The sequence below is a fragment of the Thalassophryne amazonica genome, chromosome 15 (genome assembly GCF_902500255.1).
Source record: "Thalassophryne amazonica chromosome 15, fThaAma1.1, whole genome shotgun sequence".
In the NCBI taxonomy this organism is placed as follows: Eukaryota; Metazoa; Chordata; class Actinopteri; order Batrachoidiformes; family Batrachoididae; genus Thalassophryne; species Thalassophryne amazonica.
In genome coordinates, this window is record NC_047117.1 from 93,873,781 (window position 1) to 93,893,929 (window position 20,149).

The 20,149-nt window shown below is 42.3% G+C and overlaps 1 protein-coding gene across 1 annotated transcript in view; it reads left to right on the forward strand.

The window, feature by feature from the left end:
- The window catches only part of LOC117526685 (trafficking kinesin-binding protein 1-like), a 36,704-nt gene extending 17,137 nt beyond the window's left edge, over nucleotides 1-19,567 (forward strand). Inside the window, exons 3-10 of the mRNA XM_034188737.1 lie at nucleotides 939-1,127; nucleotides 17,697-17,773; nucleotides 17,877-17,993; nucleotides 18,077-18,171; nucleotides 18,551-18,659; nucleotides 18,878-18,956; nucleotides 19,265-19,395; nucleotides 19,469-19,567. Coding sequence (XP_034044628.1) covers nucleotides 1,022-1,127; nucleotides 17,697-17,773; nucleotides 17,877-17,993; nucleotides 18,077-18,171; nucleotides 18,551-18,659; nucleotides 18,878-18,956; nucleotides 19,265-19,395; nucleotides 19,469-19,567 — 813 coding nt within the window. The 5' untranslated portion in view covers nucleotides 939-1,021. The remainder of the gene's footprint in view (nucleotides 1-938; nucleotides 1,128-17,696; nucleotides 17,774-17,876; nucleotides 17,994-18,076; nucleotides 18,172-18,550; nucleotides 18,660-18,877; nucleotides 18,957-19,264; nucleotides 19,396-19,468) is intronic.
- The last annotated feature ends 582 nt before the right edge of the window (nucleotides 19,568-20,149 follow it).

Below are 20,149 nucleotides of genomic sequence, written 5' to 3' on the forward strand. Positions count from 1 at the left end.
ATCAAAGATAACTTTTCAGTTATCTGATTATCTGTTATCGAAGTTATTTTTTTGCTTATCTGTGCCCACCACTGGGACTGAACAATAAATTTACCTCTTAAAACTTTGATGATGAAGTCGCTTCCATCCCACACGGCTGACTTTATTTTTTTGTTTCTTCTGTTTGGATCTGAAGGGAATCTGTACATCTTGAAGCCCTTGTTGTGTACCTATTTGTTCATCCAAATGCACAACAACCTGTCATTTTCAGTAAATAAATAAATAAAATGGTTGGATTTACCTACAGACACATTTAACAGCGAACGCTATTTTGGAACCAAGCTGGCGTCACGAGTCACGTGACCTTTTTTTTTTTTTTGACTCATGTCGCCACTCTCTCTATCAAGGCACTCTAGTTTTGTGAGTCATATGACACCTCTGTTTTCTGTTGGTGCGTTCAGGGATTATTTGGACAAACTGACATCAGAGCTTCATGTTCAGCTGCTTTATAATTATGTTGTGAGGCTGAAAACAGGAAAAAAAGACAAGACGTGGGAATTCATGATTGTTTAAAGTCCGTATTAAAAAAATGTGTCTGAATGTGAAACTGTGCTGTCAGTTTTGTTCTTTTGCAGTAGAATGATCTGAACACGTTGAAAAGAAGTTCGGCTTCACTGTTCCAGTTTAGAGTTTATATTTAACTTCCCAGATTGCCTCAGAACGCACCAAAAAGGGCTTTCACTTCTTAAAAAAACTTCTGGACCCCCTTGTAGGACCCAACCAAATCACCCTCCCAAAGCTAGATCCACCCCTGCATGTTTGTCACGTTTTTTGGTGGGGGGAGGGGTGGTGTTTGCTGCATGCTTGCATATTTGTCAGTAGAGGGCAGTGTGACATTGTAGATGACATTTTCCTTTCTTGCTTTTTTTTCTTTCTTCCAACCCTGGTTGTAAACTCAGACCTGTGTTCAGACCTGCCGGAGCTGGAGATCGTCAGCCTGCTGTCTGAAGGTCAGCCCAGCTACACGCTGCGCGCGGACAGCATGTTTGGCTACGATTATGATGACTGGCTGCACACCCCTCTGCTGCCACCAGGTGTCACTCTGGGACTCACACATGAGCAGATTGAAGAGACGCTCAAATACTTCTGTAAGTTCAGCTACTTGGTCGACAGAAAATTTAAATACATTTAAATTCCACTTAAAAAAAATTTATCTGAAATCTTCAAAAAGTTCCAGTTAAAGGCTGCTGTATGTCAACACAGCAGCCATCAGAATGGAAAAAATGTGTGTATGTGTGTGTATGTATGTATTATGTATGTGTATATATACAGTGTGTGTGTGCGTGTGTGTGTGTGTGTATAGTGAGGAAAATACGTATTTGAACACCCTGCGATTTTGCAAGTTCTCCCACTTAGAAATCATGGAGGGGTCTGAAATTTTCATCTTAGGTGCATGTCCACTGTGAGAGACATAATCTAAAAAAAAAAATCCGGAAATCACAATGTATGATTTTTTTAAATAATTTATTTGTATGCAGTTACTGCTGCAAATAAATATTTCAACACCTGTGAAAATCAATGTTAATATTTGGTACAGTAGCCTTTGTTTGCAGTTACAGAGGTCAAACGTTTCCTGTAGTTTTTCACCAGGTTTTCACACACTGCAGCAGGGATTTTGGTCCACTCCTCCATACAGATCTTCTCTAGATCGTTCAGGTTTGGAGTTTCAGCTCCCTCCAAAGATTTTCTATTGAGTTCAGGTCTGGAGACTGGCCAGGCCACTCCAGGACCTTGAAATGCTTCTTATAGAGCCCCTCCTTAGTTGCCCTGGCTGTGTGTTTGGGGTCATTGTCATGCTGGAAGACCCAGCCAGGACCCATCTTCAATGCTCTTACTGAGGGAAGGAGGCTGTTTGCCAAAATCTCGCAATACATGACCCCATCCATCCTCCCTTCAATACGGTGCAGTCGTCCTGTCCCCTTTGCAGAAGAGCACCCCGAGGAGGTGGGTGGCGCACAGGACAGGAAGGTCGCCAACACAAATACAACTCCCATCTCTGGATGGAGCTGCACCTTAAACAGAGACAAAAACAAACAAACATTTTCTTCCCAAAGAAACATGGTAAGTAGAGTTGATTCCAAAAAGCTCTATTCTGGTCTCATCTGACCACATGACCTTCTCCCATGCCTCCTCTGGATCATCCAGATGGTCACTGGTGAACTTCAAACGGGCCTGGACATGTGCTGGCTTGAGCAGGGGGACCTTGCTGCCCTGCAGGATTTTAAACCATGACAGCATCATGTGTTACTAATGTAATCTTTGTGACTGTGGTCCCAGCTCTCTTCAGGTCATTGACCAGGTCCTCCTGTGTAGTTCTGAGCTTTCTCAGAATCATCCTTACCCCACAAAGTGAGATCTTGCATGGAATCCCAGACCGAGGGAGAATGACAGTCAACTTGTGTTTCTTCCACTTTCTAATAAATAATCATAACAGTTGTTGTCTTCTACCAAGCTGCTTGCCTGTTGTCCTGTAGTCCATCCCAGCCTTGTGCAGGTCTACAGTTTTGTCCCTGGTGTCCTTAGACAGCTCTTTGGTCTTGGCTATGGTGGACAGGTTGGAGTGTGATTGATTGAGTGTGTGAACAGGTGTCTTTTATACAGGTAACAAGTTCAAACAGGTGCAATTAATACAGGTAAAGAGTGCAGAATAAGAGGGCTTCTTAAAGAAAAATGAACAGGTCTGTGAGAGAGAGAATTCTTGCTGGTTGGTAGGTGTTCAAATACTTATTTGCAGCAGTAACATACAAATAAATTATTAAAAAAATCATACATTGTGATTTCCGGATTTTTTTTAATTTTTTTTAGATTATCTCTCACACAGTGGACATGCACCTAAGATGAAAATTTCAGACCCCTCCATGATTTCTAAGTAGAGAACTTGCAAAACCGCATGGTGTGTGTGTGTGTGTGTGTATGTATGTGTGTGTATATATATATATATATATATATATATATATATATACACACTCAACAAAAATATAAACGCAACACTTTTGGTTTTGCTCCCATTTTGTATGAGATGAACTCAAAGATCTAAAACTTTTTCCACATACACAATATCACCATTTCCCTCAAATATTGTTCACAAACCAGTCTAAATCTGTGATAGTGAGCACTTCTCCTTTGCTGAGATAATCCATCCCACCTCACAGGTGTGCCATATCAAGATGCTGGTTAGACACCATGATTACTGCACAGGTGTGCCTTAGACTGCCCACAATAAAAGGCCACTCTGAAAGGTGCAGTTTTATCACACAGCACAATGCCACAGATGTCGCAAGATTTGAGGGAGCATGCAATTGGCATGCTGACAGCAAGAATGTCAACCAGAGCTGTTGCTCGTGTATTGAATGTTCATTTCTCTACCATAAGCCGTCTCCAAAGTCGTTTCAGAGAATTTGGCAGTACATCCAACCAGCCTCACAACTGCAGACCACGTGTAACCACACCAGCCCAGGACCTCCACATCCAGCATGTTCACCTCCAAGATCGTCTGAGACCAGCCACTCGGACAGCTGCTGAAACAGTCGGTTTGCATAACCAAAGAATTTCTGCACAAACTGTCAGAAACCATCTCAGGGAAGCTCATCTGCATGCTCGCCGTCCTCATCGGGGTCTCGACCTGACTCCAGTTCGTCGTCGTAACCGACTTGAGTGGGCAAATGCTCACATTCGCTGGCGTTTGGCACGTTGGAGAGGTGTTCTCTTCACGGATGATGCGAAGGAGATGTGTTGCACTGCATGAGGCAAATGGTGGTCACACCAGATACTGACTGGTATCCCCCCCAATAAAACAAAACTGCACCTTTCAGAGTGGCCTTTTATTGTGGGCAGTCTAAGGCACACCTGTGCACTAATCATGGTGTCTAATCAGCATCTTGATATGGCACACCTGTGAGGTGGGATGGATTATCTCAGCAAAGGAGAAGTGCTCACTATCACAGATTTAGACTGGTTTGTGAACAATATTTGAGGGAAATGGTGATATTGTGTATGTGGAAAAAGTTTTAGATTATTGAGTTCATCTCATACAAAATTGGAGCAAAACCAAAAGTGTTGCGTTTATATTTTTGTTGAGTATATATATGTGTGTGTTTTGGGGGTTTGGAGTCGACTCTCCGCCTGTCTGACAGACTCGTCAGTCACAGAGGTCAGATGTCACCAAGCTGATTAGCGGCTGATTAGCCAGGGTTTCCTAAACCTTTTCCATTGTCCATGTTTCTGATTGGTCGCTGTGCCAGTGATGTCACAGCGCAGGAGCCGGCTTTACATGTAGACAGACGTGATTTGTTTGGACCTGGTGTTTGAGGCCTGATCTGTTATCGGCCTGCTTTATCATTATTATTTATTTTCTGTCATTAGTATTGATCACAGAAAACTTTGATCTGAGGATCAACACAGGAGGGAGCGTTGAGCCGTGGCGTCTCGTTAATCAAAGTTAAAGTTAATCAAACTTTAGGTGATCTCACAGTCACAACCACAGTTGCTAACAGTGACATGTTTATTCGTCAGTCACCTCTTACATTGATGAAACTGAAATTTGTGCTGTTTTTTCAGTAATTTGACAGCAGTGTGATAATTTAAATGTTTTGTTAAAGACTCAGTATTTCCTCCCATGTTTTTTTTTTTTTTTTTTTTTTTTTGTGTTGATTCTAAACGGAGGCAGGATATTTAAACAAAACAGTGCATTCAGATTTAATACATGTTCCAGTGACCTAAAACGACTGGATGTCTTTAGGACCTGGTCTCTGTGGAGGATCCGCTTTGTGTCAGATGAACCGTAATTAGTGAGATGTCTGTTGCAGCTGTAAGAAGTGGAATGTGGATAAAAATGAAAGAGTGAATTAATATTGGTCAGGACTCTGCTGCATAGATGAAAGTGCTGCATTGCATTAAACGAAAAATTCATCCACCCATAGAGGGAGGGTGGAAAGATCTCAAAAAGAGACAGATGGATTTTGAAGACTTTTATTTAATTAATTAACAGGAGGTGATGGTCTAGTGGTTAAGCGTTGGGCTTGAGACCAGAGGATCCTCGGTTCAAATCCCAGCCTGACTGGAAAATTATTAAGGGTGCTTGAGCAAGGTCCTTAATCCCCTAGTTGCTCCCGGTGTGTAGTGGACACCTTGTATTGCAGCAGCCTGACATCAGAGTGAATGTGAGGCATTATTGTAAAGCGCTTTGAGCGCCTGATGCAGATGGAAAAAGCGCTATATAAATGCAGTCCATTTAGCATTTAATTATCTGCCTCAAATGACTTCCTTTCAACTCTTTCTGTAATTTCTTTAACGTTGTCAGGTTTTTCTTTGATCTCTTTCTTGCCTTATGACATCATGAAGAGAAGACATCATCATTCTGTCTGTTGTTTGCTGGTGGAGTTAGAAGTTATTAGCCTCACACCTGCAGAGTGCTCATCTAGTTACACTAAAATATTCATCATGATATGAGACGATTCATTTCAAAGACATTTGTACTTCCTGCAGTTGAAGCACTATTGGCTCCGTGGTATGACGTGGGCGTGGCTCTGACTGCATCAGTGGTAGCAGCTGCTTGCAAAGGCAGAGCCAACCAGCTTCCTCAGCTTGACTGAGGTGGGCGGGGCTTGAGGCAGTGTCCTCCTGCACTGCAGCAGCTTCTAGATCAGCATTTTTCAAATGGATGAATGAATGTCAGCTGATTGTGGCCGGACACTTACAGAGCGGCCGCTTCTCTGACTCACAGTTTAGACTCCGCCTCCTCTTCCCAGATCATCAGCATGGCCAGGTGAAGGGTGTGTGTGTGTGTGTGTGTGTGTGTGTGTGTGTGTGTGTGTGTGTGTGTGTGTGTGATGACAGATGGTCCTGCAGTCTGAGGGATTAGCAGATTGGATTCTGTACACACACACAGACACACACAGGTGTGTGCGTGTTCCCTTCTCTCACACTAATGCGTGACGGCAGGCACACACGGTAATAACTTCAGACATGGATGGAGGGATGAGGAGTAGGTTGTGCTCAATCACCATGGAGGTGTGGAGCTCCTCCACGTCTCAGGCGGAGGAGGAGGAGAAAAGTGACGTCTTTCTTGTTGATGAAATTGTGGAGGAACTGAGGGAACACAACAACAACAGCAGCAGCAGCAGCAGTGATGACAGCGGCGGTCTTTGCAGAGAGGTGATGCAAGGTGAGCGAGGACCTCGGGAGTCTGAAGACTGATGGTGTGCCACGGCGTGCTCAGGGCGTTTACCAGGAACGTCTCACATTGGTTCAGTGAAGGTCACCGTGTTCATGCACGTCAGATTTATCATAACCGTTACCACTAGCAACCATCGGAAGCAGGACGGAGGTTACGTGATCATCAGTGTGTCTGTTTAAACAAAGACTTGGTGGATTTTGGTGACATTTGTGGTTTCAAGGTCCCTGGGTCACAGAGGAGTCGATTACATTTGAAGTGGCTTTTGGATGTTTGAAGAAATGAGCACATGTTCTTGTTTATCTCATATATTATCTGCACGTCGGTTTGTTGACTGAGACAGATTCCCCTTATTCATTCATTCATTCATTTGTTTTCTTTGTGAACGGTTTGTGGGGGGGGGGGTCATATGTGTGGTTGGGGGGTCAGAATGAGTTGACAGTAATTTGGTTTGGGTGTTCAGTGGGTCTCGGCTGAGGTATGAACTTTATTATTATCTGAGTGCTGTTGTGGTTCTTTATTGTTTTCACTCTGTAAAGCTGTGAAAACCTGAAAGTAGTTTTTTATTGTTTTTTTTTTTGTTTTTTTTCTGCTTTTAGCAGCTCAAACATGAAGTGATGAAGGAAGCTGGAAGTCCTGTTGTTGAAACTCATTTGTATGCACACAGATGTTTAAAGTTCCTCCATAAGTTCCACATTAGGCTGATGGTTCCTGGATTGAGGTGACCCAGACCTTGAGAGCCTGAGCTGGCACTGCTCCAGCAGGTCCCATGATTTGCAGCCAAGCGAGGCTGTGTTAATGTATGACGAAGGACTTGCTGAGCTCACAGGTCCAGCTGAAGGACCTGGAACTTAAACAGGAACTCTGCTTTTCTAAATCATCTGACTAACCAGCTGACAACATTGTAATGCTCATGATCAGGTATTTCAAAGTACTTTGAAATCTAACTGGAAGGCACTCAGAGACCGCAATCATCTGCCAAGGTCACATGTTCCTGACTTCTGGATCCTGGATCCAACAAATGTTTGGGATAAAACCCCTCATTTTCTAGGACATGATCCATCTGCTCGCCAAAGGTCACCTCTTCAATGGAGGAATAAATAGTGAATAAAAAGCACCAACAAGTCAACACATAAAATAGAATTTAAGGTAAACACACGAAACTGAAGCACTGTGTCAGTGTGTTGGAACACCCCCCCACCTGAACATCCAGTCCCCCCCTTTTATAATGAAAGTTGGTTGAATGCCACCTTAAAAAAACAAACAAAAAACAGCAACAACAAAAAACTAATTTTGTGACTCCAACATGTCAGTAAAAAAGCAAAACAAAACAAAAATTTCACATTTTTATTGTCACTTAAGTGTGATGACATCATCAGTGGGTGGCGCTCTTCCTGTGTTCCATAAATATAGTTGCTGAGTCATAACTTTTGTTATGCGTGAGGAATTACTTTTAAAATTCTTTCATTATTTTGTCCATGCACATTTTTTAAAAATAAATCAGTAATGCGCTTGTGACCGTGACGTCAATTTGAGAGTTTACACTTTGAGAGTTGTGCACAAGGCGGAACAGATCTGACACTAACTGGGAGAGTTACAGTAGTGTTCAGAATAATAGTAGTGCTATGTGACTAAAAAGATTAATCCAGGTTTTGAGTATAGTTCTTATTGTTACATGGGAAACAAGGTACCAGTAGATTCAGTAGATTCTCACAAATCCAACAAGACCAAGCATTCATGATATGCACACTCTTAAGGCTATGAAATTGGGCTAGTAGTAAAAAAAAGTAGAAAAGGGGGTGTTCACAATAATAGTAGTGTGGCATTCAGTCAGTGAGTTCGTCAATTTTGTGGAACAAACAGGTGTGAATCAGGTGTCCCCTATTTAAGGATGAAGCCAGCACCTGTTGAACATGCTTTCTCTTTGAAAGCCTGAGGAAAATGGGACGTTCAAGACATTGTTCAGAAGAACAGCGTAGTTTGATTAAAAAGTTGATTGGAGAGGGGAAAACTTATGCGCAGGTGCAAAAAATTATAGGCTGTTCATCTACAATGATCTCCAATGCTTTAAAATGGACCAAAAAAAACAAGAGACTCGTGGAAGAAAACGGAAAACAACCATCAAAATGGATAGAAGAATAACCAGAATGGCAAAGGCTCACCCATTGATCAGCTCCAGGATGATCAAAGACAGTCTGGAGTTACCTGTAAGTGCTGTGACAGAAGACGCCTGTGTGAAGCTAATTTATTTACAAGAATCCCCTGCAAAGTCCCTCTGTTAAATAAAAGACGTGCAGAAGAGGTTACAATTTGCCAAAGAACACATCAACTGGCCTAAAGAGAAATGGAGGAATATTTTGTGGACTGATGAGAGTAAAATTGTTCTTTTTGGGTCCAAGGGCCACAGGCAGTTTGTGAGACGACCCCCAAACTCTGAATTCAAGCCACAGTTCACAGTGAAGACAGTGAAGCATGGTGGTGCAAGCATCATGATATGGGCATGTTTCTCCTACTATGGTGTTGGGCCTATATATCGCATACCAGGTATCATGGATCAGTTTGGATATGTCAAAATACTTGAAGAGGTCATGTTACCTTATGCTGAAGAGGACATGCCCTTGAAATGGGTGTTTCAACAAGACAATGACCCCAAGCACACTAGTAAACCAGCAAAATCTTGGTTCCAAACCAACAAAATTAATGCCTCGCAGATGTGAAGAAATCATGAAAAACTGTGGTTATACAACTAAATACTAGTTTAGTGATTCACAGGATTGATAAAAAAGCAGTTTGAACATAATAGTTTTGAGTTTGTAGCGTCAACAGCAGATGGTACTATTATTGTGAACACCCCCTTTTCTACTTTTTTTTACTAATAGCCCAATTTCATAGCCTTAAGAGTGTGCATATCATGAATGCTTGGTCTTGTTGGATTTGTGAGAATCTACTGAATCTACTGGTACCTTGTTTCCCATGTAACAATAAGAAATATACTCAAATCCTGGATTAATCTTTTTAGTCACATAGCACTACTATTATTCTGAACACTACTGTATTTGTGATCAATTCACATCTTATTGAAATGTTTCAACAAATGTAATATTATGATGGTGCATCTGCCCCCCCCAATCAGGCAGAACATAATGCAGTAAAACCTGGAACGCAGTAGTTTGACTTTTAGTAAATATTAAAAAAGGAGAGTTATTTAAACAGTTCAAGAGAATCCTGTAAAATGAAGTGATTTATGCCATTGTGAAAAAAACATTGAAATGAGGCTCACAGACATTTAAATGGAATAATGCATTTATAGCACGCTTTCATGGGCACAGCACAGTGATGACACACACACTTTGGGATTAAGGACCTTGCCCAAGGGCTCTGACTGATTTTTCCTGTCTGATGGGGATTTGAACTGTGGATTCTTTGGTCACAAGTCCACAGCTTTAACCACTTTCTGATTTGAGATCAATTTAAGTGAACATTTGACAGAAAAGGGCTGAAAAATTCTGTTTTCTATCTGTAGGTTGGCAGGTCAGGGTTCTAAAGTCTCCCTGCTGAGCCAGCTGTAAGATCGAGCTCCAGACGGATGGACACCGGTAACCCTCACAGGGCACAAAAAAAAAAGAAGAGGAAAAGAGACATAAACATAATTCAGTCATGTAGAAATACAGAAACAAATACATGAATAAATACAAAATCAATGAACGAATAAACAAAAATAAATACATGAATAAATAAATGCAGATAAAGTTGATGTATGAAATAAAGAAAGAAATTCAAGACAGTCTTTTCATGACAAAATATTTATTTATTTATACTTGTGTAATCTACGTGCTCCTCACACCCGCTTGCTGGCTGGATGTTCATCTCCAGAGACCTAGAAAAATGAGACGCACCTTGGACTGAAGCCCCACAGGTGGCACACGACTGAGCAGGGTGACGTCTGGCAGCACCAGCTGGCTCCATGCATGCTGTGCCAATCCAGCTCTTAATAATAATAATAATAATAAATGAGTCTTCAATATGAAGAGATTGTCTCATAGAGGTTGAGACAAATGGACTAAATGAGGTTTTGGGGGAATTCATTCAAAAAATATTTTCTCTTTGTTGAATTTAAACAGTCAGATGTGTTGTGTGTGTGTGTTTACATTTACAAGCTGGTTTCTGGTCTTTTGTCTGTAAATTTGATGTGTGTTTGATTTCTGCCAAACAGCGTATCAGCTCAGTGTTGATCTACATAATTAATACTCAGCCCTTGTTCTACAGGCTCAGGCTCGGTTCCTTCATTAGACTGATTAGATCGAGTTTCTGAGCTGAACCCCGAGACGAGACCGCAACTGATGCCAGTCCACCAAAGTGGTGCCGACGTTTAACCAGACGTTTTCTGACATTAACAATAGATGAGGTGCTTCTGTGTGTGTGTGTGTGTGTGTGTTTGTGTGAGAGGAGAGAGACTTGTTGAAACCAAGGAGCACACACTTTGTGTTGTGATCAAGACTGTTTTGTGTTGCTACAAAACGGTTATTTTAATTTTTTTAAAACTAAAATAATTCTGAGGAACATATCCAGATCTGAGAGCAGATTTGACTACATTATCATGAGATGGAAACAACTGACAGGTCCTCTCCAAAGTCAAGATGCATTTTTTTTATAGAGTGAATTTGGAGGGGGGGTGTAATCTCACAGGTATAATTAAGTTTAAACAGAAAACGGAATTCACCCTGAGTGTAGAATGTGAAGAGGCAGAGTTAATAATGACGGCTTGAATGTCTGATTAAAGTGAAGTCATAATTTTCAGGTGTGTGTATGTGTGTGAGTAAAGATGAGCCAGTAACCGACTCATTAGCCCCATAGCTCCGCCCCTTATACAAAAACAAATCATTGTCCTGGATGCAGTCGCGGGTGCAGGTTGATAAGCGCTCCTTTCCGTTTGAGCTATATTTGGGCTCTGGGACAACAAGCTTTTTATTGGTGTCTTATCTGGTTTTAAACAGGATCAGGCTGAGAGGATCAGGATTGGCTGACCTCGTGGAGAGAGGTTGGAAAGGTGGAACGACCTAGACACCGTAAAATGGACTGCATTTATATAGCGCTTTTCCATCTGCATCAGACGCTCGAAGCGCTTTACAATTATGCCTCACATTCACCCCGTTGTCAGGGTGCTGCCATACAAGGCGCTCACTACACACCGGGAGCAATAGGGGCTTAAAGGCCTTGCCCAAGGGCCCTTAGTGATTTTCCGTCAGGTGGGGATTTGAATCCATGATCTTCTGGACTCAAGCCCACACATTAACCACAGACCATCACCTCCCCGGCACAGTGGGCTGTGCCTTTGTTTGTTGTTGTCAGTCGCAGACGAGTTTATTACGGTCATATGAATTATTACAGGCTCATACGGGTTATTACAGGTTCATATGAATTATTACAGGTTCCTATGGATTATTACGGTTTCATATGGATTATTACAGGTTCATACGGATTATTACAGGCTCATAAGGGTTATTATAGGTCCTATAAGTTATTACAGGTTCATATGAATTATTACAGGCTCATACAGGTTACTACAGGTTCATATGAATTATTACAGGCTCATACAGGTTACTACAGGTTCATATGAATTATTACAGGCTCCTACAGGTTACTACAGGTTTCATATGAATTATTACAGGTTCCTATGAGTATTACAGGTCATATGAATTATTTATAGGTGCATATGAATATTACAGGTTCATATGAGGTTATTACAGGTTCATATGAATTATTACAGGCTCAAATGGGTTATTACAGGTTCATATGGGATTATTACAGGTTCATATGAATTATTACAGGCTCAAACGGGTTATTACAGGTTCTCTGGATTATGACATGTTTCATATGAATTATTACAGGCTGAAACGGGTTATTAACAGGTTCATATGGATTATTACAGGCTCATATGGAGTTATTACAGGTTCCTGTGAGTTATTACAGGATCATATGAATTATTACAGGCTCCATACGGGTATTACAGCTCATATGAATTACTACGTGTTCATACAGTTTAGTACAATTTCTTACAGGTTATTACAGGTTCATATGGAATATTACAGGTTCCTATGACTTATTACAGACTCATACAGGTTATTACAGGTTCATATGAATTATTACAGGTTCGTACAGGTTATACAGGTTATATGGGTTATTACAGGCTCATGTGGGTTATTACAGGTTCAGATATCATTACCTAGATTTACAGAATTGATAGTATCTCACTAGGCATGCTGATGAAACTTGTTTACAAAAAGCACAACCTGTTTATTGATCCTATACCAACAAAAACTGTTTAAGGACCTGTGGCCGTCCTTGGGCAACTGTGCTGGAAATTATTAATCTCTTCATTAACCTCTGGATCTGTTCCTAAATGTTTCAAATCTGCAGTCATTAAACCATTACTTAGGAAACCTAATCTCACCCTAGTGTATTGAAAAGCTATAGGCCGATATCAAATGTATCATTTTGCTCTAAATTTCTGGAAAAAGTGGTTTCAGGGCAGCTCGTGGACTAGGGGAGGTGATGGTCTAGTGGTTAAGGTGTTGGGCTTGAGTCCAGAAGATCATGGGTTCAAATCCCCGCCTGACTGGAAAATCACTAAGGGCCCTTGGGCAAGGCCTTTAATCCCCTATTGCTCCCGATGTCAGGGTGCTGCCATACAAGGCGCTCACTACACACCGGGAGCAATAGGGGATTAAAGGCCTTGCCCAAGGGCCCTTAGTGATTTTCCAGTCAGGCGGGGATTTGAACCCATGATCTTCTGGACTCAAGCCCAACACCTTAACCACTAGACCATCACCTCCCCTTAGTTCATCTTAGGCCCCCTGCTTTTCTCCCTTTATATAGCACCCCTTGGGCACATATTGCGGCGTTTTGAGATTACCTTTCACTGCTATGCTGATGATACTGAGTTATACATGCCGATAACTGCTGGGAGTCTCGTTCACATAAAATCCTTAGACGATTGCCTTGCATCAGTGAGAAGCTGGATGTCTAGAAACTTCCTACTTTTAGGAAGTTCTTGGGGGGGAACGGGGACCTACAGCAGCTAAAACTGTGCAGCACCCCGGAGGGGGAAGGGAGTGGCCTGAGCAGGGGTGGGGGATGGGGACAGGGGGGGGTGGGAGCATGCTTTCAGTCTCTGTCCATGTGTGAGTCAAATGAGTCAATTTCTGTCCGTGTGTGAGTTGGGGAAGATAAGAAGGCAGCCGAATGTTCACCAAGGCCGTAGAAATTCTTCTGGAGGAAAACAACGGGGCATTTTGTCCTTCAGAGGCTTGTGAGGAACCTCGGGGTAATTTTGGATCCTACGTTGTCCTTTGACCTCCACATTACAAATATTATGAAGACTGCTTTCTTCCACCTGCAAAATATAGCGAAGATTTGTCCCATCCTAACTATGGCTGATGCTGAGACCCTGATTCATGCGTTTGTCTAGATTGGACTACTGCAATGTTCTATTTTCTGGTTTACTGCTGTCCAGCATTAGGGCTCTGCTATTGGTTCAAAATGCTGCTGTCAGACTTTTAACAGGAAGCAGAAAGTTTGATCACATTACACCCATTTTGGCATCTCTTCACTGGCTTCCTGTCCCAGTGAGATCAGATTTTAACGTTCTGTTACTAGCCTATAAAATTGTTCATGGACTGGCACCTCCCTACCTAGCTGACCTAATTAAACTCTACGTACTGGCCCAGGCTCTGTGTTCTCAGGGTGCTGGACTACTTTGTGTCCCTAGGGTGAATAAAACGTCTGTGGGTCATAGAGCTTTCTTTTATCGTGCCCTTGTTCTGTGGAATGATCTCCCTGCATCAATAAAACAATCAGATTCTTTAGAGACTGGCATAATATGGTACTATGCTTCCTATCCTTTTAAATTTACGAGGTCTGTTAGAAAAGTACCCGACCTTATTATTTTTTTTCAAAACCATATGGATTTGAATCACGTGTGATTACATCAGACATGCTTGAACCCTCGTGGGCATGCGAGAGTTTTTTCACACCTGTCGGTACGTCATTCGCCTGTGGGCAGTCTTTGAGTGAGGAGTCGCCCACCCTCTCGTCGATTTTTTCATTGTTTACGAATGGCTCAGAGACTGCTGCTTTGTTTGATCAAAATTTTTTCAAAAGCTGTAAGGCACAACTGAGTGGACACCATTCGATAAATTCAGTTGGTTTTCGGTAAAAATTTTAACGGCTGATGAGAGATTTTGGTCTGGTAGTGTCGCTTTAAGGATGGCCCACGGCGCCTGACGGCGATCTGCGCTTCGAGGTGGCAGTGTCTCGCCATTTCAAGTTGAAAACTTCCACATTTCAGGCTCTGTTCACCCAGGTCGTCGTCAGAGAACAGAGAACTTTCAGAAGTCAGCATGAGGAGTTTATTCAGACATTCCATTGTTAACGGATATTTTGTAATGAAAGAACGTGCGGGCAGAGTCGCATGTCGGGCCGGACCCGACCGCGGGGGGTCGCGACAGGAAAAACACCTCCGTTGGAAACCTTACGGGCAAGTTGGAACATGCCCAAGCTGTTAAACAATTTCTCAGTTACTCACTTGTTGAAAGCCATCAAAAGCCGCCTGAATTTTACAAATGGTTTTCAACACGGAGGTGTTTTTCCTGTCGCGGCGCACACAGATTCGCCGAGTCACGACTCGGCGAATTTGCGCGCACGTCTTTCATTACAAAATGTCCTTAAACAGTGGAATGTCCGCATAAAGTCCTCATGCCGGCCTCTTCTGAATCTTCTCTGTTCTCTCACGACGTCCTGGGTGAATTAACCCTTAAATTAGGATGTTTCAGCTCGAAACAAGCCGACGACGGCGCCTGGAAGCGCTGCGTGACGTCCCGCTCCGTGGGAAGTCCTTACAGCGACAGAAACACCCCATAATCTCTCATCAGCCATTAAACTTTTCACCGAAACCATCTTAATTTCTCGAATAGTGTCCACTCGGATATTCCTCACAGGTCCAGAAAAAATTTGATAAAGCAACGCGCGCCGTCTCGAGCAGCATGTGAAACAAAGGAATTCAGCCAAGAGGGCTGGACCACATCTCACTCAGGCCTGCCCACAGGGAAATGATGTCACTGACACGCGTGAAAAAACTCACGCATGCGCATGAGGGTTCAAGCATGATTGGTGTAATCGCACGTCATTCAAATCCATATAGTTAAAAAAAAAATAAAAGGGTCCGGTTTCTTATCTATGCCACCTCGTATTTTATTAGTAACAGAACAGGTCTCAGCCTCAACTTCATCTACAAATTCTGGGTCTGTTAGTGAAGCTTAGAGCTACTAAGTGACTGATTCTGCTCTTTTTCTTCTCTGTCTGAGGCACGGATAGCGGAACAGCTACTGAAGACTGTGCTGGAGTGACCATGAGATGCCACCCTGAAGCTGGTGCTGCAACCTGCAGTCTGCGTTTGGAGCATGGACGTTGCTGTGGGAACAGACCCACTGACGGCATGAGGGCTGTTGGTTCAATTCAATTCAATTCAATTTTTTTTTTATATAGCGCCAAATCACAACAAACAGTTTGCCCCAAGGCGCTTTATATTGTAAGGCAAGGCCATACAATAATGATGTAAAACCCCAACGGTCAAAACGACCCCCTGTGAGCAAGCACTTGGCTACAGTGGGAAGGAAAAACTCCCTTTTAACAGGAAGAAACCCTCCAGCAGAACCATGCTCAGGGAGGGGCAGTCTTCTGCTTGGACTGGTTGGGGCTGAAGGAGAGAACCAGGAAAAGACATGCTGTGGAGGGGAGCAGAGATCGATCACTAATGATTAAATGCAGAGTGGTGCATACAGAGCAAAAAGAGAAAGAAACAGTGCATCATGGAACCCCCCAGCAGTCTACGTCTATAGCAGCATAACTAAGGGATGGTTCAGGGTCACCTGATCCGCCCTAACTATAAGCTTTAGCAAAAAAGGAAAGTTTTAAGCCTAATCTTAAAAGTAGAGAGGGTGTCTGTCTCCCTGATCTGAATTGGGAGCTGGTTCCCACAGGATAGGAGCCTGAAAGCTGGAAGGCTCTGCCTCCCATTCTACTCTTACAAACCCTAGGAACTACAAGTAAGCCTGCAGTCTGAGAGCGAAGCGCTCTATTGGGGTGATATGGTACTACGAGGTCCCTAAGATAAGATGGGACCTGATTATTCAAAACCTTATAAGTAAGAAGAAGAATTTTAAATTCTATTCTAGAATTAACAGGAAGCCAATGAAGAGAGGCCAATATGGGTGAGATATGCTCTCTCCTTCTAGTCCCCGTCAGCACTCTAGCTGCAGCATTTTGAATTAACTGAAGGCTTTTTAGGGAACTTTTAGGACAACCTGATAATAATGAATTACAATAGTCCAGCCTAGAGGAAATAAATGCATGAATTAGTTTTTCAGCATCACTCTGAGACAAGACCTTTCTGATTTTAGAGATATTGCGTAAATGCAAAAAAGCAGTCCTACATATTTGTTTAATATGCGCTTTGAATGACATATCCTGATCAAAAATGACTCCAAGATTTCTCACAGTATTACTAGAGGTCAGGGTAATGCCATCCACAGTAAGGATCTGGTTAGACACCATGTTTCTAAGATTTGTGGGGCCAAGTACAATAACTGACCCCTGCTTGTGGCATAACCGCCTGCATGGTCTTCTCATCAAATAGATATTCATTTGTTATTATGTCATGATGTTTTGATTTCATGTTTTCTGTTTCTTCACCTTTGTAAACCAAAACCATCATCAGCTGTCATATTTAGGCGATACCGTACGGTCGGGTGTTTATATATATATATATATATATATATATATATATATATATATATAAAATAACCATATAATAAACAAATTATTAACCTCGCTTGCTCAGTCTATATATATAGTCTATATATATATATATATATATAGTGTATATACCTATGTTACAGGTTCATACGGTTTATTACATGTTTGTATAAATTATTACAGGTTCATACAGTTTATTACATTATACGTTATTACAGGTTCACATGCATTATTACAGGTTCATACAGTTTATTACATTATTTACAAGTTATTACAGGTTCACAGTTTAACCGTATGAACTTGTTACAGGTTCATACGGTTTATTACAAGTTTGTATAAATTATTACAGCTTCACATGAATTATTACAGGTTCTTATGGTTTATTACGTGTTTTATAAATTATTTCAGGTTCACATGAATTATTACGGGTTTGTACGGTTTATTACGTGTTTTATAAATTATTTCAGGTTCACGTGAATTATTATGGGTTTGTACGGTTTATTACATGTTTTATAAATTATTTCAGGTTCACATGAATTATGGGTTCGTACAGTTTATTACGTTTGTATAAATTATTTCAGGTTCACATTAATTATTACGGGTTCATACGGTTTATTAAAGGTTCAGTCATCGTCTTTAAGTTCTGCTTATGTTTGTGGTTCTGAATCTGCAGTGTTGTGCTCAGACAGAGTGGGTGGGGTCACCAGGACGTATCACGACATTAAAGCGGTCAGCCACCTGCTGGAGGAGGTAACAACAGCGGATCAGAAACTTTTAAATCTGTCTGTGTTTTGGCGTCTTTGGCATCACCATCGTAACATTCACGTATCTGCTGTGATCCGTTGCTTTGCAGAAAGAACGCGATCTGGAGTTAGCGGCCCGGATCGGGCAGTCCCTCCTAAAACAGAACCAGGAACTAACGGCACGAAATGAACTGCTGGATGAACAGCTTGAAATTGCAAAAGAGGAGGTAAAAACAAACAAACACAGATGATCTGTCCTTTGATGATTTTCTGCTCCACGTTATTCAGGCAGGCCTGCTTTATTTTCTAGATTGCTCAACTTCGCCACGAGCTCTCGATGCGAGACGACCTCCTTCAGTTCTATGCTGGTACTGAGGAACTGGAGAACGCAGAGTCTCGCTCGATGTGAGTTCACGTGTTTAAAATAAGACCTACAGCAGGTTTAACACTTTGACCCCAAACAGTTTTGCTTTTTGTTTGTTTCTGAACTCATTTTTCAGTTCACCTGCAAGTACTGCACCTCAGTGGGAATGGCAGCAGCCAAGCCAAAAGAATATATATATATATAGTATATGCTGTCTGTCTATTTTTTGGATCTAGTTTTTCTCTCTGGGGTTCAGTCGAAGGTTTGCCGAGTTTGTGTACTCATGATTATCTACAAATAAAATATCAAACTCTTAAAAATGAAATAAGATGCAGAGAAGCAAAGAGACAAATGACAAGTCAAATACTAGACAGTTTAACTGGCCAGTGACACGGACGCGGTTTTCTCGCCTGATTACAGAATGAAGAGAAACGAATCGTGCGCTTTGCTCACCAACTCCGCCCACTATGACTTCGTGCAGCAGAAACTGAGGAGTTTAGAGGACGAGAATCGCAAACTGCGATTGGAGGTAAAGATGCCAGTTTCCTGTCCTACATTACTGATATTGATTAGTGATTTATTGATCCGAGCACAGAGCAGGAACGTGACTGGTTAAGGGTCACATGACCTCTGTCTGTCGGTCCCTAGCAGCTTGTGCGGCAGTTTGGTTGAGCGTTGTGTCCAGAGCATTGTGCGGGTAGATGAAGTCCTGGGTTTGACCTTTGCCCCCCCCCCCCCCCCCCCCAGGCTAATGAGCTGGTGTCTGAGACGAGCAGCTATGAGGAGCAGGAGCAGGAACTAATGATGGTGTGTGTGGAGGAACTCTGTAAGTGTCACAACAACACACCCATGACATTACACATGCACGCTGTCACAGACATGCATCCGCTCTATTACAGTGTTACAGATGCACTATTGCTGTTATGCCATGACACAAGTATTAGTGCTGTTACCCCGCTGCACATGCATGCACACCGTTACACGTGCACTCCCACCGTTGCCCTGCTGCACATCCATGCACACGTTACATGTCCACTCCCGCCATTACCCCGCTGCACATGCATGCACACTGTTATACGTGCACTCCTGCTGTTACCCCGCTGCACGGGCGCTCACATTGTTGGTGGTTGTCAGCTTCTGTCAACAAGCAGGTGTTTGACTTGTCTGAGGAACTGGCACGAAAGGTGGAGGACTGTGTGCGACAGCAGGAAGAGATCAGCTCTCTGCTCGCTCAGATTGTCGACCTGCAGGCTCGCTGCAAAACGGTGAGAGAGGTGCCGAAAAAAGTCTCATCAGACGTGTCAGTCAGGGTTTGAATTTTTTGCTCTCGTCCTTCAGTTGGCGCACGAGAACGAGGAGCTGAACCACAACCTGTGTGCCTCTCGTGAGAACCAGTTCAAGCTTCAATCTGAGGCAAGTTTCTGTGCGCTTTTATAGAACAGCTGAGTGGATGCTTGTCACTTGATTGGTGCTTTGTATGTCACATGACATGGATTATTTGTTGCATTTGTGTTGTTCCATTTACCGTGCAAATTTGGTTCTATCCATTTTTTACCATTGCACACTGCAACCACTGCACGTGCACACACGAGTGGGGGCGACGTTATCTAAACATGGCAGTGTTTGTTCTGCTGACAGACGATGATTTGAAGGAGCTAATTGACTGTGCTAATTCTTCTAACATGCACAAAAAGAAATCCACCACACCATGAGCCGTCTGGAGGCACGAAGAGCTGGACAAATGTCTGACATGATTTTTTGCTGAACACAAAGTCAGCACACGGCATCACGGAATACATCATCAGAATTGTTTTTTGAACCATCTAACTGTTTTTCCAAGTTGACTGAGAACAATTTTGGGCTCCTATTTAAAGTTTGTGTTGGACTGTTGACGTCAATGCACCAGTGACACACCAAAATGTAAGTCCCTTTTCTGTTGTTTAGAAATTAATAAAATATGAAATGACAAGGATCTGTTTTAGGGTCGTTATATGAAACAAATAATGAATGTTTTTTTCA